The sequence below is a fragment of the Jaculus jaculus genome, chromosome 14 (genome assembly GCF_020740685.1).
Source record: "Jaculus jaculus isolate mJacJac1 chromosome 14, mJacJac1.mat.Y.cur, whole genome shotgun sequence".
In the NCBI taxonomy this organism is placed as follows: domain Eukaryota; kingdom Metazoa; phylum Chordata; class Mammalia; order Rodentia; family Dipodidae; genus Jaculus; species Jaculus jaculus.
In genome coordinates, this window is record NC_059115.1 from 24,170,627 (window position 1) to 24,191,792 (window position 21,166).

Genomic DNA, 21,166 nt, shown 5'->3' on the forward strand with positions numbered 1-21,166 from the left:
AGAGGAGGGCACTAGACTTTCTACTCTTCTGGCCTGTGCGTTCATGTACATGGATTTGCATGTGTACACGCATGTGTGTGCACTGCACACACAGAAGAAAACCAAATTGCAGCACAAAATTATTGAGTAAGGCATATGGTTCAGCAGTTCTGTTAATGGACATAACAGCAAAACAGATGAGACCATCTCTGAGCTTGTCCCAGGGATCCTTCACCTGGCCTGGAGATAGCAGAAGACAACTTGTTTTCTTCTTTAAAATAATTTCTGTCTGAGTCTAAATTATACATATTTGTTGTAAAATGAATTGTACTAACTGTAAAAAGAATTGTAATCATGAAACTTAACTGAAGTGGTGGTGCATGCCTGTTATCTCAACACTCTCTAGGCTGAGGTAAGATAACACAACCCTGTCTCAAGAAACCACAGAGTCCATCTCAGGGAAGCAAGTAGAAGAGCATAAGAGGACACCAATGTTCTCCTCTGGCCTCCTTGAACATAAAGGGCACACACATCTACACACAGATACATGCATACACCACACACAACAGAAAGAAAGAGATGTGTAGAAAATATTTAGAAATTGAAGTGTGCCACTATTGCGTTGGCATGTACATTCTGTCAGAGTGTTTGCTATTTTTATTTACCTTTAGTTTTTATTTTTAGAAAGAGTGACAGACAGACAGAGGGAGAGAAAATTTGTCATGCTAGGTCCTCAGCTACTGCAATTGAACTCCAGATGTTTGTGCCTCCAGGTGGGCATGTACGACCTTGTTCTTGCCTCACCTTTGTGCATCTGGCTAATGTGGGATCTGAAGAGAAATAGAACATGGGTCCTTAAGCAGCACCTTAACTGCTAAGCTATCTCTTCAGCCCTTTCTTTATTTTATTTTTATTTTTCTCATTTTTTTTATTTTTAGAAAGAGTGAGCAAGAGACAAAGAGAGAAAGTGTTCTATTTCTTTTAAACCACTTATACTGCAATATGCTATATCTCCATACCTTCTCATATGAAATAAGATTAGCATGGGACCTACTCTGTAGGTTGTTTTAACTTTAGAAAGATGTTTTTAGATCAATATGTACAGGTATTCTTACATGGAACCCAGCTCATACTTGTATGAAGACTGCAGCCACCACTGGAGAGATTTGTGACCAAGCCCATATGATTAAGCTGTTGCCACATTCTTTACAAAGATTAACCCCAGCATGCAGTGCTGTTGGGGCTTACATGTGCTTATTTAGGTAAATCCAAGACCTACTGAAATGTTTTCTTTGTTACTGTGTTTTTTTTTTAGAAGTTTTGTGTGTATTTTTAAGGAATCTCATAGAAATTTCAAATTCTTGAGACATGCTGCTTTCCTTTCTTTTATTCTTGGCATTCAGGTATGTCCTGCAGTGTGCTGATGCTCAGTATTGTGCTGCTCTGCTGCTGTTGTTGTTGGGTCAGTAATTACCATCTCTGAAGTTATCAGGAATTTTTCCCAAATAAGCTAAACTTTGTTTTAATAAATTTATTTTTTTAATTTAATTTAATTAATTAATTTATTTATTTATTTATTTTGGTTTTTCGAGGTAGGGTCTCACTCTGGTCCAGGCTGACCTGGAATTCACTATGTAGTCTCAGGGTGGCCTTGAACTCATGGCGATACTCCTACCTCTGTCTCCCGAGTGCTGGGATTAAAGGCGTGCGCCACCATGCCCGTTTTGTTTTAATAAATTTATTTACAGAAACCTGCCATTACAAATGTATGTTATGTGGGACACATTTATTATGCTTTAACTGAAATCTCTTGTGAGTATGTTTTGGTGAGTTGTTCATGGAACTTGCTTGCTCCTGGCACTTATTATCCCTGGTACCACCCTTGCTTGCCAACCAGAATGAGCTGAATGTGGGTAGTGGCTGGATTTGCCTGTGTGTTGGATTCCTTTGGACCATTTAAAAAAATTTTTATGGGAAGTGTTCTGGTTTCTTAGGGGTCAGAGGGGGAACTATCATAAAAGATGAAGATTCTAAGTAGATGTACTATCATTAGAACAAATTAGTACAAACTCATGGCCTAAAGCAGCACAGATATAACATCTTGCAGTTCTATAGGTCAAATGTCCAAAATGGGGCTTCCCTAGTGCATGTGGGCAGAACATATGCTCTGCAGCCCTTGAGAGGCCCCATTCCCTCACCTTTCCCCAGCCCCTAGAGGCTGAGCTGGTGCCTCGACTCACTTCAGCCATCTTTGGAATTGGCTGTGTTAGATTCAGTCTGCTTCACACCAGACTCACTTCTTCCTCCTTTAGTGTTTAAGTACTCTTGTGATCACATTAATTACACGTTCTTGGTACTCACTTACACTTACTTAACTCTGACACAAATGCTTCTCTGTCAGTGGCATTGTGATCTACTTTATGAGGTCTGCACAGCGTCCCCACAGGTCTAAGCTCAAACAGACCAGAAGGTGATCAGCAAACTCTGTGGGCAAACACATGTGCACATACGAAATAGCACTCATTGCAAAAGAGAACTACTACACGTTGGTCACCTTTCAAGGAAAGAGGAGGCTGGAAAAACTTTATCCTGCCTTCCACAGTAGTTCATTCCAGGAGTAGTACTGCCTGTTGATTTAACATCCAGTGAAAGTTTTGGAGGCTCTACTTGGCACCAAGAATTATGGCCAACCAGCTCCAAGGAAAGAGCTGCACCTTCTAGGAGCTTGTGGTCTGCTGAAGGCAAGTCAGTTCCTGACTGGTATACTGTCATCAAGAAGGCACAGGCAGATATATGTAGCACTTTGAGAGGGAGTGGAAAAACAGACCTTTGGGCGAGGAGGGAGATGAGCTCTAGAGAGAAGGGAGCAGAAGACAATCCAGGGAAGGAAAGACCATGGCAAATTACCAAGCAGAGTTGTGTCCTTTGTCTAGTGTTTTTAGCTAGAATTCATCACTGCAAAATGCATCCTACGATCTTCTTTCCTTGTTGCTTCCTCTACATAGTTTGTCTGCCCCCTGAACAGGTTTTGACCCCTGCTAAACAGATGGAATGGGGAAAGGGTGTGGAAACCATTGAAGCATTTGAAGCAGAAGGATCACTATCACATCTTACATGTAATGCCATAAAACCTTGCTTGTATATCTTGGAATGTTTTTCCCCAGCAGACTTAAAGGTAGAGTTTCAAGGTGTTGCTCAAGTGAGAACTAGGAAGAGGACTATTTGTGAGGCAGCTAGGAAACACTGAGCTTGAGCCTGAACTTTGCTGCATAGTGCATGTGTGGCTTTGTACAAAGTAGTTAGCTTCTAAGAGGTCCACAGTCCCAAAATGTTGAGTTAGGAGAGTGCTCAGTTACCACAACTGGCCCTTGAAGAGAGATTTTATTTGAGAACAGGGCTGTCAGTGCTGGTGCTAGACAGCCTCCATCATTGTCTGTTAAATGAGTTTTGTGGTAATATTTCATTTTTATTTGTGCTTTTTAATGTCTTAGGGTACCTTTCTGGACTGCATTTATAACATTACTCTAAAGTTGGTGGGAAGCTTGGCTAACTCCTACTACTGATCTCTAGACCAACTAGCAGTGGCTCTCTTCTACAGTGAGTGCTATTTTGTACATGCACATGTGCTCAGCCACAGAGTTTGCTGATCACTTTCTGTGCTGCTTGGGCTTAGACCTGTGGGGATGCAGTGCAGGCCCCATGAAGTAGATCAGAATTACACTGACAGGGAAGCATGTGTGTGTCAGAGTTAAGTTGGTATAACAGAATACCAACTAGATGGTATATAAAAGTCATTTTAAGTTCAGAGCAAAGTGAAAACTAGGCCGAACTGGCCTTGACAGAAAAACTTTGGAGAGAAAAAAGTTCAGAAGACCTCTCAAGGCTGAGCCACATGTGTTTGGCAGGAGCGCAAAGGGTATTCATGGGAAAGTAGAGTGAGCAGTGGTCAGGGGACAGAAGCAGGTCACAAATTCTCTCCCTCTGGAAACACTTGTTCCCAGTGACCATGACCTGAGCTTTCTTCATTTAGTTTTAAATTGCTAGCTTTACATGTAGATAGATGGTCTAGAGCGAAGTTGGGTTTTGTTTGTGATGCTGGAGATAGAGCTCAGGGCCTGGAGCAAGGGTTCTACCACTTAGTTTCACTCCTACCCCCAAAGGAGGTTTTTAGTATACTCTGAGTCAGCCATCCCATAGTTCAGAGCTTTGCACCAATACCCTTTTGCTATCCATGGGAGCAGCCAGAAAGGGTGGAAATTGGCTAGGTAGGATTAAATCAATCCTTGAATTTTCTCTCTATCCCTGCTGCCCCTATTATAGGTCCTATTTGCACACCTACAGTTTCAACTTCAGGGTGCACCCCTACAACACTGGAGAAAAGGAAGGTCTGTCTGAATTGAGATACAGGTACACAGAGAAGGAACTGGCACTGATTGAGTTGGGCAGTGTAGTGACTAGATGTGCATTCTCCTTTAGTCTCTACAATCTTTAGACATATCTACTCCTAATGTCACAGATCATAGTAGTTAGAGGTAGAAGCAGTCATTAGTGAGAGACAGAGCTTAACAAGTTAGTGACCAAGAGAGTCCAAGATCAACCTTATAAACTGGGCATGGTGCACATGCCTGTTGTCTCAACACTCTGGGTAGAGAGGCAGATGTGATTGCAAGACAGCCAGGTTACACGTAAGACCTTGTTTCAAAAACACTAAAACCAGGAGCTGGAAACTGGGACATGGCACAGCAGTTAAAGGCACTTGCTTGCAAAGCCTGATGGCCCAGGTTCGATTCCCCAGTACCATGGAAAGCCAGAAGCACAAGGTGGCACATGTGCCTGGAGCTTGTTTGCAGTAGCTGGAGGCCCTGGTGTGCCCATATTCTCTCTCTTGTAATAAATTTTTAAAAAGTTTTTAAAACATTGAAAAAATAAAAGAATAAAAATAAATAAATAAAATATGTTTGAAAAACTAAAAGTAAAGAAATTAAAACCAGTTTCTCAGTTTGTAGCTGCAGAATCATTCTGTGGCTTGTATTTTGCTTACTATTTATCTGAAACTACATTCACAAATTACATATATATGTAAAGTGTTTCCTTTTTTTATTTTAGATTTCCCACATTGGAAAACTGAGAGATTTTCTCCTGGAACACAGGAAGGATTATATTAATGCTTATAGGTAAGTAGTGTTTTTGTGCCATGACTTGGGTGACTTCATTTCTATTTTATATTCCTCTTATATTTTTGTCCTTATTTTTTACTGACAAACTCAGACCTACAGAGTAAAACAAAGCTCCCAGAGCCAGGGTAGGTACCTCTGTGCCGGGTCCCCAAAATCATCAGATCGAAAGAGCAGTATTGTGCAGTCTTGTATGTTTCTCTGTAGGCACTATTCTTTCCTGAAAAATGGCACTCACTTCCAGAAATATAGATAAAGCAGTGTATGAAGTTGGGGACACATGTTTGTGTCACCAGAACCTGTGTAGGAACAGGTTTTGAAGGCTCTTTGGGGCTACTTTTTGCCCATATTTGTCTGTCCCAGCCTGAGGTCCTGGCTTTTCTGTGTCGGTGGTATTCTTGTGAGGCCATTTTCTCCCCTCACCTTTGTGTCACTAGGTCCTACCTGCCTTGTCAGTTCTTCAACCTGATGGCCATCTCCAGAGACAGAAACAAGCCCACTTTGTTTTTGCCATGAGTCCTTTATTCATCTGCCAATGTAACTCATGGTCACATTCCTCCTGATGGCAAGGTCCCATTTCTGCTCAGTTGCTATAGCTGTTTTCAAGCATCTATTTGGTCAACACCTGAGTAAACCACTGTGACTGTCCACTGCAGTCAGCATTAGCAAGCTTCTCAACATGCATCTCCTGGATATGAGTCACCTTCTTCCTTGGCTTCATTTCAAACCATGCCTCTCAGGAACTTCCTGCCATGGAGCTCCAGCCATTCCAGCCTCTCTGGGATATTTGAGGCCCTTGATGCCACAAGGCACATGGACGCTCTATTTCCTCTTCCCACACCTTTTGCACTTCACAGCTTACTACTGCATCTTCTAGAAGTTTCTCTGACTACCCTTTGTAAAATATCTCTCCTGTTGGTATCTTGTTTCTACCATTGCTCCTATTTTTTCATAGCATTATCACACTGTGTAATTATTCAGTAACATTATTAGAGACCTTACCATCTTTAAGTATTTGTCAAAGGATAAATGAAGACTGGAGAGATGGCTTAGTGATTAAGGCCCTTGCATGTGAAGCCTAAGGACATAGGTTTGATTCCCCAATACCCATACAAGCCAAATGCACAAGGTGGCACATGCATCTGGTGTTCATTTGCAGTGTCTGGGAGCTCTGGCATACCCATTCTCTATCTGCCTCTTTCGCTCTCTCTCTCTCTTAAATAAAATAAAATAAATAGTTAAGGGCTGGAAAGATGGCTTAAGTGGTTAAGGTGCTTGCCCCGCAAAGCCAAAGGAACCAGGTTTGATTCCCCAGGACCTAGGTAAACCAGATGCACAAGGTGGTGCATGCAACTGGAGTTCATTTGCAATAGGTGGAGGGCCTGTTGCACCCATTCTTTCTCTCTCTCTCAAATAAATTTTAAAAATTAAATGTTTTTTTTTAAATTAAAAAAATTGAGTAAATGAGTGATCCCCTCTCAACCCCAAGATCACTGACTCACCCACTGGTTCTCAGCCACAGGTGGTTGTGCCCCTTAGAGCATACTTGGCAACATCTGAAAACATTTTTCTTTGTTATAGCTGCAGAGAGGAGTGCTATAGCATTTAGCAGGTAGAGAAGCAGTTTGTGCTAAACATCCTACAAGATGCCAGTTGGCAGTGACCTTGGGATAACTCAGAAGGCACCATGGTGCTGAGAAGAAGTGACAGAGGAGTGCTCAGCACTGAAACATCTCTATCAAATCTTCCAAGGCTCAGGTCCATTGTGGAAGAAGTGGTAGAAAGAATGTAAGAGCGAAAAGAGGGGTAGTACCCCTTACAATGCACTCGTCCAGACACAAAATGGCCTGGTTAGAGGAAGAGATGATGACATCAAAATAAAAAAGAGACTGATTGAGAGGGGGAAGGGGTATGATGGAGAGTGGAGTTGCAAAAGGGGGAAGTGAGGGGGATTACCATGGCTTATTGTCTATAATTATGGAACTTGTCAATAAAAAAATAAAAACAACAACAACAATAACAAAAAGATGCCAGTTTGTACTAACCCTTGAGAACTCCTACTCCAGCATGACCTGCTCACTTTCTCATACTGATTCATTCACTGGGTACCTGTTACATGCCTGCCAGTGCCTTCAATATTCAATTTTTAGAGTGCTTCAGGGAATAAAATAGACAAATACTACTGCCTGTATGGAGCTTGCATTCTAGTGAACTGGCAGAGACAAACACTAAGTTTATGGTATGGTAGGTCATTTGCTCTAGGGATCAATGAACAAGGCCATGGGAGCAAAGGGGGTTGTGGGAAAATGGCTCAGTAGTTAAAGGTGCTTGCTTACAAAGACTACTGGGCTCAGTTCTCAAGCCACCCACATAAGCTGGACTCAAAAAGTTAAAAAGTGGTACAAGTGTATAGTGTTCATTTGTAACAGCAAGAGGTCCTGGTATCCATGCACATGCAAAATAATAAATAAAAGTTAAAACAAGGTATGGGAGTTGGAAGTATAGGAATGGTTTGTAGGTTTTTTAAAAAGTATTTTTATGTATTTATTTGCAAGGGGGTGGGAAGAGAGACAGAGAAAACGTGAGCCAGGACCTTCTGCCACTGCAAATGAACTCTAGATGAATGTACTATTCTATGCATCTGTGGGTACTGGGGAATCTATCCTAGGCCTTTAGGCCTTGCAAGCAAATGCCTAAACCATTTAGCTGTCTCTGTAGTCCTGGTTTTACATGGAATGGTTAGGAGACGCCCTTTGAGTTGGCCTCCTGCACTTACTCTATTCCTCTGGGAAGCCGGAACCCTCTGGTAGCATCTCTTACTCCTGCCTTGCCTCAGCCTCCTTTCATTTGTAGAGCAGCAGATCCCTTGTGTGTTTAAGGCCGACTATGCCACTGTGTTCTTTATCTTATTGCTTGCAGTACTTCTGAAATATGCCACATTCATGACTCCCGTCTACTTTTGATGATCCAAGCCTTATCTCTTACTGCCTTCTGCTTACACCTTGCTTCCTTCTTAAGCCACACAACCTCATTTCACTTCCGTGGTGGTTTGATTCAGGCGTCCCCCACAAACTTAGGTGTTCTGAATGCCAGGTTCCCAGCTGATAAGAGATTTGGGAATTAATGCCTCCTGGAGGCAGTGTATTGTTGGGGGCCGGCTTATGGGCATTATAGCCAGTTTCCCCATGCCAGTGTTTGGCACACTTTCCTATTGCTGTGGTCCACCTTATGTTGGCCAGGAGGTGATGTCCACCCTCTGCTCATGCAATTGTTTTCCCTGCCATCATGGAGCTTCCCCTCGAGCCTGTAAGCCAAAATAAACCTCTTTTTCTTTTTTTTTTTTTTTTTTAATTTTTTATTTATTTATTTGAGAGTGACAGACACAGAGAGAAAGACAGATAGAGGAAGAGAGAGAGAATGGGCGCGCCAGGGCTTCCAGCCACTGCAAACGAACTCCAGATGCGTGCGCCCCCTTATGCATCTGGCTAACGTGGGACCTGGGGAACCGAGCCTCGAACCGGGGTCCTTAGGCTTCACAGGCAAGCGCTTAACCGCTAAGCCATCTCTCCAGCCCAATAAACCTCTTTTTCCCACAAGCTGCTCTTGGTTCAATGATTTCTACCAGCAATGCGAACCTGACTGCATCAACTGCTGAACTTCAGGGCCTGCCAACCTTTTGAAAGAGAGTTAGTACTTTACACTTTGTGGGCCATCTGTGCTTTCTGTTGCATATTGCTTTATTTTTGTTTATTTTTTTATTATAACTTTGAAAAAATAAAAGCCATTCTTATCTCCCAGATTATACAAAGCCGGCCCTGAGGGCTAGATGTGGCCTGTGGGGTGTACTTTTTCTTAACCCTTAGCGCATGACCTCTGCCTTCCTTCTCGTGTACCAAATATTTATTTTCTTTTATTCTTTTTATTGGTAGTGACCATTGTTTAAATAACCATATTTTATTTATGCATTTATATAACATGGAAATTGGGTTGTATCCAGTTTAGGGATATTATGAATGGAGATGATGTGACTGACCATCTTTGACAAGTCTTCTGTGGACATGAATATTCATTTCCCTGGATAAGTAGCTAGAAGTAAAATTGCTAGGTCATAAATATGTCAGGTCTGTGCTTAGCTTTACAACAAACTACCATGCTGGGGCAGCAGTACAGTGGAAAATGCTTCTGACTACAGGTCAGCAAGTTTAAAGTAAACTATGAAACAACTTTCCACAGTCAGCCATAAGAAGGAGACTTACAGTTACTGCATATCCTTGCAAACCTTTGGTAGGGGCAATCTTTTAAATTATAACTAGTGGGAAATAGTAGCTCACTGAGTTTTAAGTTAGCTCTTGCAACCCTCAGTCTATGACTTTCATTACAGTGCATTTTGCCCTTTGTTTCCACAGGGATTGGCTCCAAGACTCCAGAGACAACCAAAATCCATGGATACTCAAGACCCTTAAATAAATGATGTAGTGTTTGCATTCTCCCATGCTTATATGTTAAATCACTTCTACATTACTTGGAGTGACCAGTGCCATGTCAGTGCTTTGTGAATAGTTAATATGCTACAAAGTTGTACCATGTAGAAATGAATGGAAGAGTCCACACATGTTCAGTAGACATGGTTATCTGTAGCCAGATTTTTCAGTACACTCTTTGAATCTACCTATGTGAATATGTATGCAAATACAAAAGACCAACTATGTTTCCAACTTCTCTTGACTATTCGAGTTTTGCTTCTTTGCCCTTAACTTACCCCATAAAAACTTCAGGGTCTTGTTGGCTCTTTTGCTTTATTTGTCTCTTTTTTACATTTGAAAATTACTATAATTATTTTGTCAGTCAGATTCTCATTCCTGTTATAAATACTTGAGGAAAGTGACTTTACAGGGAAGAATCTTTTATTTTGGTTCCTGATTTCAGAAGCATCAGTTCATGTTGGCTTGCTTTACTGCTCTGGATCTGGGTTTTACATCAGGCAGAAGGACATCGCAGTAGTCTGTAGCTGGAAAAAGTTGCTCTCTTCATAGCAGCCAAGAAACAGGGAGGGAGAAGTAGGGTAGGACCAGGACTAGAATATACCCTTCCAAGATAGTGTGCAGTAACCTGATTCATCTAGCCAGGTCCTGCTTCCTGATAGCCATGGGTGATGGTAGTCCACTAATGAATAGTCACTACTGTTCAATGCCTCAACCACATGGGAACCAAGCACAAGCCTTTGGGGAGAACACTTTCACAGTTATCTACTTCACACCCACCTATTCACCTGCTCTCTGTCCACCCTGAAGGGTTATGCTCAAAGGTATGCTGCTCAGTACTAATGAGTGTTTTGTCTTGTTTTATTCTTCACATTCATTTGGCATGCCTATGATGAGTGTCTGCCATGTGACAACACCCCATGGCAGACGTGGAACTTTCAGTGAGCAACTTGTCTTCTAGAAGGAGCAGTTAAAGAATCACAGCAGCATTGCAAGGAAGTACTACAGATAAAGGTACTGCAAGAATACTGCACATGTAGTTCTGTGTAAAGTGCCCTTGAAGAAGTGATACCTGAGCTAAGGTGTGAAGGAGCAGGAATTACCCAAGTAATGAGAGGAAGGAAGGGAATTCATGTACCTGCTTGTGGTGGTTTGCATGTATAATGTCCCCATAGCCACATATGTTTTGAATACTTGGTCTCCAGCTGCTGCAAATTTGGGAAAGTTGTGGGGTCTTTAGGAGATGGAGTCTTGCCTAGTGGAGGTATGTTACCAGGGGTAGGCTTTGAGATAATGTAGTTCAACTTCAAGCCCAATACATGCATTATTTCCTTCCTACTGCTGTAGAGATGTAACTCCCAGTTGTCTGCTTTGCTGTGGTTTCCCTTCTATAATGAAACTTTGCCTCAAAACTATAAGCCAGAATAAACCCTTTCCTTCCTTAAGCTTCTTCTAGTCCAGTGTTTTGTTGCAGTAGTGAGAGGAAACTGTTACAGGAAATTGAGTGGGGTGGGAAGACAATGAGGCTGTTGCTGCAATGAACCTGATCTTGTGGGTTTTTTAAAATCTTTTGGAACTGATTTGCAGGAGGAATATGGAAGGATTTAAAACATTGGACTAGAGAGACATAGCTCAATGGGCCATTCTGGTGAAAAAATTTGAAAGACCACAGTGTAGAGAGAACTGTGGACTAAGGCTTGGATTATGAAGCTTCAGAAAGGAAAGAGAACTTTGTTGAGAATTGGGCTAATAGAAGTTTCTGTGATGTTCTGATGGGGGGAGGGTGTTCTGCCTGTGTCCTGAGAATTTGAGCAAAGCAAATTTGGAGGTAGTGGACTGGGGTGTTTGTCAGAGAAAGTATAGAGCAGAAGGGTATGAAAATATGAAGTTTGGCAGCTGAGGATGGGCCAGCTGATCTGAACTGGGACAGCTGGAGGAGTGTTGACTCTTGAAAGGAAGGGGCTGGAAGGAAGAATGCTGAAGCAGTCTCCTGTTCCTCAAAGTCAGGCTGTATGCCCCATGAATTAACAAATTTGCCACCATCATCCTCTGGTACTTGTTTCAGAAGTATGACAAATGTAGAGAGTCACTAGATTGAAACATGGTTCTGGAAATAGCCACTAGGTGACATGAGAAAGGGTCAAAGTCCCTGCCTGGAGGCCTTGAGGGGGCCTTAGCATGGAGCTGTGAAGATGAACCATGGGTTGTAGAAACCCCAGGATGTTGGAGATGCCAGGACGATGGAACAGCTGCTAAAGAAAGCTGGCTCAGGGTAGGTTCTGCCCAGGAAACAAGCAGCACAGCTAGAGGGGCGAACTTGCCCAAGCATCTTGGAGCCCAGAGGATTTTATCATGCATGCCAGGTGCCAGACATGGAGCTGCAGGACTTAATGTTTGCCCTGCTGGTGTTCTGTCTTGCATTCGTCCAGTTTTTCCTTGCTATGCCCCCATTCCTCCTTTTTTGGATTGGGAATATGTGTTAGAAATATGTAACGTGTGTTTTGATTTTACAGGCTCACAGTTAAGAGAATATTTTGGATCTCAGATGAGACTTTGAACTTTTAAACAGTGTTGAGACTCATAACAAATATGAGAACTTGTTGGACTGAGTGAATTTTACATCATGAGACAGCCATGAGTCAAAGGTGACCATGGGTGGAATGTGGTGGTTTGAGTGTAAAATATTCAGTAGCCTCATGTGTTTGTGATCAAGCCTTATACTTAACCCCAGTTAGTGGAGCCTTGCTGGGGAATGTGTGTTACTGGGGCAGGCCTTGAAAATTTATATTCCAGGCCCACTTGCCAGGGCTAGGAAGCTTAACTGTATTTCCTCCCTTCTTCTACGGAAATGTGATACCAGCTATCTGTTCTTACCATGGTTTTCCACCATGGAGAAATCTTGCTTTGAACAGATGTGAAGCATGCAGAGATGAAACATTGAAGAAGTGTTTAATAAACAACCAAAGGGATGCTGTGAGTCATCTAAACACCATTTAGAAAGATGTCAACTTAAAGGAAAAAAAAGAGAGAAAGGGAGGGAGGGAAGGAAGAAGGAAGAAAGAAAGATAGAGAAAGAAAGAAAGAAAGGAAGGAAGGAAGGAAGGAAGGAAGGAAGGCAAGCATTTTGACCAAAATTCCTAAAATTGTTCCTGAAGTGGATTCCAGCTCTGCACACACTGTTTCTGGAGTAGATTCCTCCTCTCTACATACTCTGGAATGTTGTGGTGAGGTATCTTGTCTCCTCAGTCACTCCTGCCTTGTCATTGTGAAGCATTCCCTCAAGACTTAACAAGCCAAAGTAAAAATGAAAAAACCTAGGCTCTTACACCTCTTAATTAAGCAAAAGTTTTTATTCTATGTCACATAAAAATGATCATTTTAGCAATTTCTAGTGTAGAATTTAATTTTTTTGGTTCATTTTTATTTATTTGAGTGTGACAGAGAGAGAAAGACACACAGAGAAAGAGAGAGAGAGAGAGAGAGAGAATGGGTGTGCCAGGGCTTCCAGCCACTGTTAACAAACTCCTTTTGTGCATCTGGCTAACATGGGTCCTAGGGAATCGAGCCTCGAACCAGGGTCCTTAGGCTTCACAGGCAAGCGTTTAACCACTAAGCCATCTCTCCAGCCCTAGTGTAGAATTTAAAGTCAGGCTTGGTGAGGCATGCCTGTGATACCAGCAGTCTTAGAGGAAGAGGTAGCAGAATTGCTGAAAGTTTGAGAGCAGCCTAGACCACAAAGCAAGACCTCATCTCAAAAACAAGTACAATTTATTGGAGTTATATACATTCCCAAGGTTATTTCTGTCCCCAGAACTTTTTATCATTTAAAATGGTAATGTGGTACTTTTTTTACCCTAAAGCTTAGTAATCACTTTAGGAGAATCTATGGCCAAGCATATTGACCATAGAAAATGACATAATGAAAAGCCTTCTTCTAGGCCCTCATCTTTATGAAATAAGGGCTGTTTGTACTTCCAACACCTCCTTCTCTCTGAGTTAGGGAATGTAAGTCTTACAAAAAAATTGTCAATATGCAAAATGGAAATACTTAACAGCAATCCAGCAGAGAAAATAACTATATCCTTGGTGAGTTTTAATGATCTCCATGCCTCTCTAAACCTCAGCAATTGGTACTTGTAAACCTGTTTCATTGTAACAGTTTGAAATACACTGAAATAGCCGGATGGATAGTGCTAAGAAAGTCATCATTTTAAGTTCTTGACTAAAATAGATGGTTAACACTAGATGGCAGTATAAATTTTTTCCTGTGTATCAGATTTTATTATGTGTATCAGATACTAATTTGATGGGCTGTTATAATGGAAAACACAGTAATTTGGGAAAACTTTATAACTGGTATAAGCCTGTCCATTTCCAGTCTCTGAAAACTTAGGTTACATATGTAGAGACTTTGCATAAAAGTCCTTTATTTACCCTGCAGAGAGTGCTCACGCCACATTTCTGAAGGTAAGAAGTGTGCTGAGAACCAATCCCACAAAGTGGCCCTATGCGGGAAAGGCATAAATCCCCTGCATGCTGAGGGAAGCGACACTCTGACAGGAAGCGGAGTAGCTGTGGGGCACAGACGAAGGTGGCTACAGCTACAGCGGCTTCGTGCACCACACTGATCCAGCTGCAGCTCTAGGAGAATGCTGGCTGGCGGTTAAGAGAGCTAGAAGAGACAAGAGAAAGAGTCAAGTGATCCAGTTCTAAGTTGGTGTACAGGGGGAGAATAATATGTTACCACATGTGAAAGTTTTGGGAACTCAATTTTATGTGTATATTGTTTGCTTTTGTGCCACATCTGCAGGGTTGAGTGGCTGTCACAGATCAGCTATACGAATGGCAAAGGCTGACAGCATGTTTTTATGGCCCCTTTCAGGAAAAGTTTGCTCTGAGTATGGGAGTGATAATCACCCCAGCAAGTAGCTGTGAGGTTCAAAGGAGACCATGTAATTGAAGTGTAATGGAAGAAGAGCAGTGCAGATGCAGCAGGGCGAAATTCTGCAATCGTAGTGTGCTGTGTGTATTTGTCTGTGGGCATGCGTGTATGTGTACACATGTGCATGTATGTATAGAGACCAGAGGTTGCCATCTAGTGTCTTCCTCAATCACTGCCCATCTTATTTTTTTTTTTAGAAAGTACTTCTTTTTTTTTTTTTAATTTATTTATTTGAGAGCGACAGACACAGAGAAAGACAGATAGAGGGAGAGAGAGAGAATGGGCGCGCCAGGGCTTCCAGCCTCTGCAAACGAACTCCAGACGCATGCGCCCCCTTGTGCATCTGGCTAACGTGGGACCTGGGGAACCGAGCCTCGAACCGGGGTCCTTAGGCTTCACAGGCAAGCACTTAACCGCTAAGCCATCTCTCCAGCCCCCATCTTATTTTTTGAGACAGGATCTCTCACTGAACCTAGAGCTCACCCGTTTGGCTAGACTAGCTGCCAGCAAGCCCCAAGGATCCTCCTGTCTCCACCTTCCAAGTTTGCTGGGATTAAAGGTGTGTACCATCACACCTGCTTTTTTTTTTTTCCCCCAGATAGAGTCTCACTCTAGCCCAGGCTGACCTGGAATTCATATATAGTTTCAAGCTGGCTTTGAACTCATGACAGTCCTCCTACCTCTGCCTCCTACTTGTTGGGATTAAAGGTGTGCACCACCATGCCTGGCCATACCTGTTTTTTACATGATCTCTAGAGATCCAAACTTTGGTCTTCGTGCTTGGTAGCAAGCACTTTGCCCACTGAGTCATCTTCCAGTCCTGCAAGTATTCTCCTAGCTGATTGTGATGCACCACTGAGGCAGTTCAGGTCACACTCAGCCCCATAGCCCCACACTGGCTCCAGTGCTTCCATACTTATGTAGCTCAGATAGCATCTCAGTCTGGTCTACCATTGCCCAAGCATTCCCCTTTTCAACTACAACAGCATCAAATGCTAGGTCTGAGGACTGAGACCCCTGGGGCCAGTCCTAGCTATTTGCTGGCTGGGTGGTTTAAGCGTGTCACTTATCCCTCATTGTGTATCACATAGAACTGGGCCCTGGAGGTTTTCTTAGTCTTAACCAGCCCACCGTCTTATGGAAACTAAGTCTGCTCTTTTTCTTGGTGCTAACCACTCATTGCCAACCCACACACCCTGAGTTCTCCTCTGAGTACTGGTCTGTCCCTTTGAAAGAGCATGGGTTAGGGGCCCGTCACACCTCAGTCCAGTTCTGCTATGCATCAGTCACATTAGTGTGCATGGCACACTTCTTTGTGCTGCTTTTATTTGATGAAATATGGGTCATGTTCACATGGGGATTAAATGAGATGTATGTAAGTTCCCAGGACATAGAAGTCCCTCGGTGAATGATGATTGAGTTGTGGCTCCATATGATATGTGGTGCAGTAAGCCCACCATTACAAAATGCCCCTCTAGCTTCTGCCAGGTTGTAGTGAGAATGAGCAGCTTTATTGTTTGGAAAATCTAGCTTGTGGACAGACCTTAGGATGGTCAGTGAGAAATCTTGTAACACTGATCTTGGAATTAGGTAGAATCAGTCAAGTTTAACAGCACTGAGCAGGTGCACTGCCTGATACACGGATAGCAGAGCCAGACTTCTTTATAGTATAAGAAATCGGGGAACAGAGCAGAACCTCTGCTGTCTGTAGGCAGGCAGATCCTCAGGAGAGAGGGAGGGAGAGAGAGAGAGAAGTGGTGGTTAGATGCATGCCCAGTGCCTTTGACAAGGCATCAACCAGAGAAGTTCTTGATCCTTCCATAGGAGGCTGAGGAAGGGATAACCCTCTGTCAGTCTAGGGGAACTGATACAGAGACAGGAGCACAGGGGAGTAGGCATTGCCCCCCCCCCCCACACACACATGCACACATACCTGTGCTAGCCATAATTACAGGAAGGAGAGGCCACCCTCATTAACTCCTCCCTTGGGGGTGCTGAGGAAGAGGTGGTCCTCTATTACTCTAGGGAAGCTGGTACAGAGACAGGAGCATGAGTGAGTAGGCACTCCCTGCAGGAGGGAGAGACTGCCCTCATTAGCTCCCACCAAGCCCTCCCTCCCCTAGATTGTAGATTTTCCTTCTTTCTGTTTCATCTCCCTTCTTCCCAGTACAACGTGCTGGCCTTGGCCTGCTCCTAGGAACATTTTATAAGCAATATAATCATGGATTGAAAGAATATGTGTAGAAATATTGCAATTTGGACCATGAGGCTTTGTTAGTTTGACATAATTAGGAAGCTATAATTTTTTCCAGAATGTAGAGCTCAAGACTTTATTGACCCATTTAATTTTTTAATAATAACATTTTACTAGAGCAGAACAGCATGTAGCATGGGCAGCCTCTGGCTGCATCTCTGAATGACCTTAATTAAAAATAATTTCTCTACTCCTGGTCCATATACCTTTTCCACAATATCCTGGCAACAAGACAATACCACTTAGGAGAAAGTTTTCTTGGTTTTTGTTGTTACTTAAAAGAATAACAACCTTTGTAAAGGATTGCTATGTTTTTGCAGCAGGGTGCATCTTTATTTAGAAGTGAGCACCTTTCTGACTTGGGAGACCCAGGTTCCTTTTGTCTCTGTTTCTCCATGGAACAAGTGTGGTGTGTCTCCTCTAAGCCTTTCACCACTTCTGCTTTTTTTTTTTTTAGAGCCACTAAGACTACAGAGTTGAAGAGAAGGAATGGAATTTGCCCTGCTGTCCCTTTATCTCATTTTTGGGTCTTCTGCTTTTGGGTCTTACTTCAGAACAAAGTAGAGCAAGTGCTGGGATAGGATGAAGCTTGCTTACTGGTCAGATCCCATCCAGAGGAGGAATACCTGTTCCACAGAGGTTGTAGCCTTTATTTTCTTCTAGCCCTTGTGCAAAATTCAGAAGTGGGTTAGGAATACAGAAGGGCTCTGTGAGGGAGACAATGATGCTGACCAGACGTCTGAGACTGGGCAGAGGAGCCCAAGCTTAGTGGGTCCCTTTTCTTCTGAAGAAATGTCCTTGGTGGATATATTCCCTGCATAGATATGCCTTATGTTTTCAACTGCAGCTCTGTATCAGCCCCCTTTTTTGAGTTCAGGCTTACTAATTGATTCAGTTCATTCAAAAGACATTTGGTTATTGGGATTCAGACTGCTAAATGCTAGGCATTGCTCTTTGTGGATATAGCAAAGACCAAACAGACCAAAGTTGTTCCTTTGTGAAACTCATTTGAGGTCACAGACAAAAAGCAGTGGAAATTGCTGGGCATTGGTGGCACCTACCTTTAATCCCAGCACTCGGGAGGCTGAGGTAGGAGAATCACTGTGAGTTAGAGGCCACCCTGAGACTACATAGTGAATTCCAGATTAGCCCAAGCTAGAGTGAGATCCTACCTCAAAAAACAAAACAAACAAAAAAGCAGCACAAATCAATACATTGTCTTCTTGTCCCCATGTTGAGATATGAGAGAAGAAACATCCTGCAGGGATGGGTAGCAAATACCAGGAGGGTACAAGTTTATGAAGAAGGATTAGGGGAAGGTCTCATTAAAGAGTGCCAGTGAAAGAAGCAAGTGATCTGGTTATGCAGATACCTGGGGGAAAGAACATTCCAAAAGAGGAGACAACCAGTGACAGTAAAGGTGACACTCTAGAAAGTCGAGTAACCGAGTATGCCCAGAGCCTGACTGTCTGGAATAGGCAAAGTGAGACCAGAGAACGCATAGGGTACAGGTCTTGTTACTCATCCTAAGGGTCCCCAGTTCTCTCAAGGGCTGGGCCTTTGCTCTTACGTGGGAAGCCTTTGGAAAGTATGCAGAGATATGTACAGAATCTATGTGGTAGAAGAGGGGCCAGTCAGAAGCAGCAGACCTGTAAGAGACCTCACTTACAATCCAGATGGGAGACACTGGTATCCTACTTCAGAATGGGAGCATGAAGCGTGGAAAGAGGATAGATTCTGGGAATTTTTGAGGTAGAGCCAACAAGATTTGCAAATGGAAGAGCTAAGGATGACTTCAAGGTTTGCAGGCTGTGCAACTGGAAGGAATGGAATTGCTCCCAGCACAGATGGGGAAGGCTGTTAAGGAAGCAAGTTTGAAGACAGAGTCCAGTCTTGGATGTATTTGCAATGCAAATTAAACATCTGAATGGAGATGTTGAGCAGGTATGTGTCTCAAGTTCAAGAAAGTGTCCAGGCTGCCAGGAGTGGTGCCACAGGCCTTTCATCCTAGCACTCAGGACACTGAGGTAGGAGGATTACGGTGAGTTTGAGGCCACCCTGAGACTACGTACATAAGAGACCTCACTTAAATCCAGATGGGAGACACTGGTAGGCTGGTCAGCCTGGGCGAGAGCAAAACCCTACCTCAAAAAAAAAAAAAAAAAAAAAAAAAGGAAGGAAGAATGAGAGAGGGAGGGAAGAAGAAAATATCCAGGCTGAAAATATACACTTAAGACTTGTTAGTATGAGGCTGATCTTTAAAGCCATGAGCCTAAATGAAATCACCAAGGGAGCAAGTATAGAAAGCAGAGATTTAGGGTATAAGCCAAGAACTGTCCATCATATACAGTGAGGGAGCTGAAAGGTGTAAAGAAAACAAGCAGCTGGCGAGGGAGAACAGGGCATCATGGTGCTCTGGAAGCTGGAGGAAGAAAACGAACCAACACTGATGAGCTCTGCCAAATCAGGTAACTGCGAAAAGGGCAGTTCAGCCAACATGGAGACAGTTGGTGATTTTGGTGAGCACTGATGATGTTGGAATGAGGAGGGGAAGAGATCTGGTTAGATTGGGTTCAAGAGACACTGGCAGGAAAAGGGAGACAGCAATGGAAACCTCTCTAAAAAGTGCTGTGGAACAGGGGAGAAATTGGGCAGTAGCCGGTAGACATGGCATGGAATTGGAGGTGTATCATGTTTTGTTTGTTCTTTAGGATGAACAAAGTCCTTGTTTATGTGCTAGGAACTATCTAGAAAGAAGAGTGGACAGTAGTAAGTAGTAGGCACTAGTATTCACCCTGTGCTAGACCCAATGTAAGCCCTAGAGATACACGCTGATTCATGACAGTGGCCATCCCTTGGCCAAGAGATGGAGGAGGACAGGGAGCAGTGGCTCCTGACCCTGAGGATGGGGAAAGAGATGTGGTCCTCTGGGGGAAGAACATGGACATCACTGCCAGGCACCATCAGGGCCACTCAGGATGGCGATGATAGGAAAACTATATTTTAATCTTTGTCTCTCATTTCTTGGGCCAGAAACTAGATTCAGTAGAAAACGTTCCATATGGCTTTTAACCTATGGCATCCTCCATAAGTTTGGAGACACATGGCTCTTTGGCTTCACTGCTGGCATTCTGTAAGGGGCCAGACTTTCCTGGTAGCTCTCTGAAGAGTAAATTCAAAGATCAAGTTAACCCAAGAAGAGCTAAGCAATACATATCATTAAGCATCCAGACTATGGAAACCATCTGCTACTGCAAGGGCTTAGATGGCAACAGTTTCTTGCTCATGAAGTTAATTAAGCATGATGACCATTGTCCTTGCATTAGAGATATTCTTAGCTCGGGCTTAGGTCTGTTGTCCTTGTACTGTGTATCACAGTGGTTTTTCACTTTCCTTTATTTAGAAAGTGATCCATTTTTCCTTAAGACCTCCCTAAGTTCCTCAAGACCTTAACACAAATGACTAAGACCATTTGCCTGGTTTTCTTTTTCAAAGCAATGTGTTGCTCACAGGACATTTGTTCTGAAGAGTATCCACTATTCCTTGTCCTTTCATGGGTTTGAGTACTGATGTGATGGTAGTAATTTTGCCTTCTTGTTCACAGAGCTCAGGTGTGCAGATGCTTTGTCTGCAATAGTCCTTCTCTTCCAGGCATTTCTACAAATCAGATTCATCTCCCCTTTCCAACCCCTGCTGCCACCCAAGTTCTACCATTGATCCCTTCCTCCTTCCTCCTTTCATTTGGTTGAAATGGGATCTCCTTATGTAGCCCAAGCTGTGAGCCTCTTGCCTCCACCTCCACAATGCTATGATTATGGATGTACACTACCATACTCAGCAGCCCTTTTCTTAAATTCCAGTTTAACGAAAATTTACTGTACCATTACCTGTTACAATAGAACACAGAGATGAATAAGGCAAGATTTTCTGTCTAAGGTCAGTGAGCCAGTATGTGATCTTCCACACCTGTTCCATGTGACAAGCTGTTGCATATCAGCAGGCTCAGCCTTTCCATCAACTGCAGAATAAAGTTCCTTGACTTGCTCTGAAGGCCCCTTTCCACCTAACCTGTGCTCCAGCCTGTCGGGACCACTGGCTTGTCTGTCCTGCTTCCATTGTTACTTACCCTGCTCAGCCAGCCTGCCTTTCAAGATCAGTTCATAGATCACCCCACCAACTAGTGGGAAGCAAGCATCCTCTCATCTGAATTCTTCTGCCTTTTACAACCTAAGATACCCCCAGGAGTTTGCAAATAAGATACTCCAGAGCACAGATGCCTTGAATCACACCTCAACTCTACTAATGACAGGCTATGTATCCTTGACAGTTTGCATAA

General features: G+C 43.1%; 1 protein-coding gene across 2 annotated transcripts in view; it reads left to right on the forward strand.

The window, feature by feature from the left end:
- Stx18 (syntaxin 18) overlaps positions 1-21,166 on the forward strand; it is a 130,364-nt gene that overhangs the window by 67,589 nt on the left and 41,609 nt on the right. Inside the window, exon 2 of one of the 2 annotated variants that reach the window (XM_004669830.2) lies at positions 5,086-5,153. In XM_004669830.2, the coding sequence (XP_004669887.1) occupies positions 5,086-5,153 (68 nt within the window). Of the gene's footprint in view, positions 1-5,085; positions 5,154-10,106; positions 10,649-21,166 lie in introns of those variants that run through there. The other variant, XM_045133450.1, reaches the window with a different exon arrangement.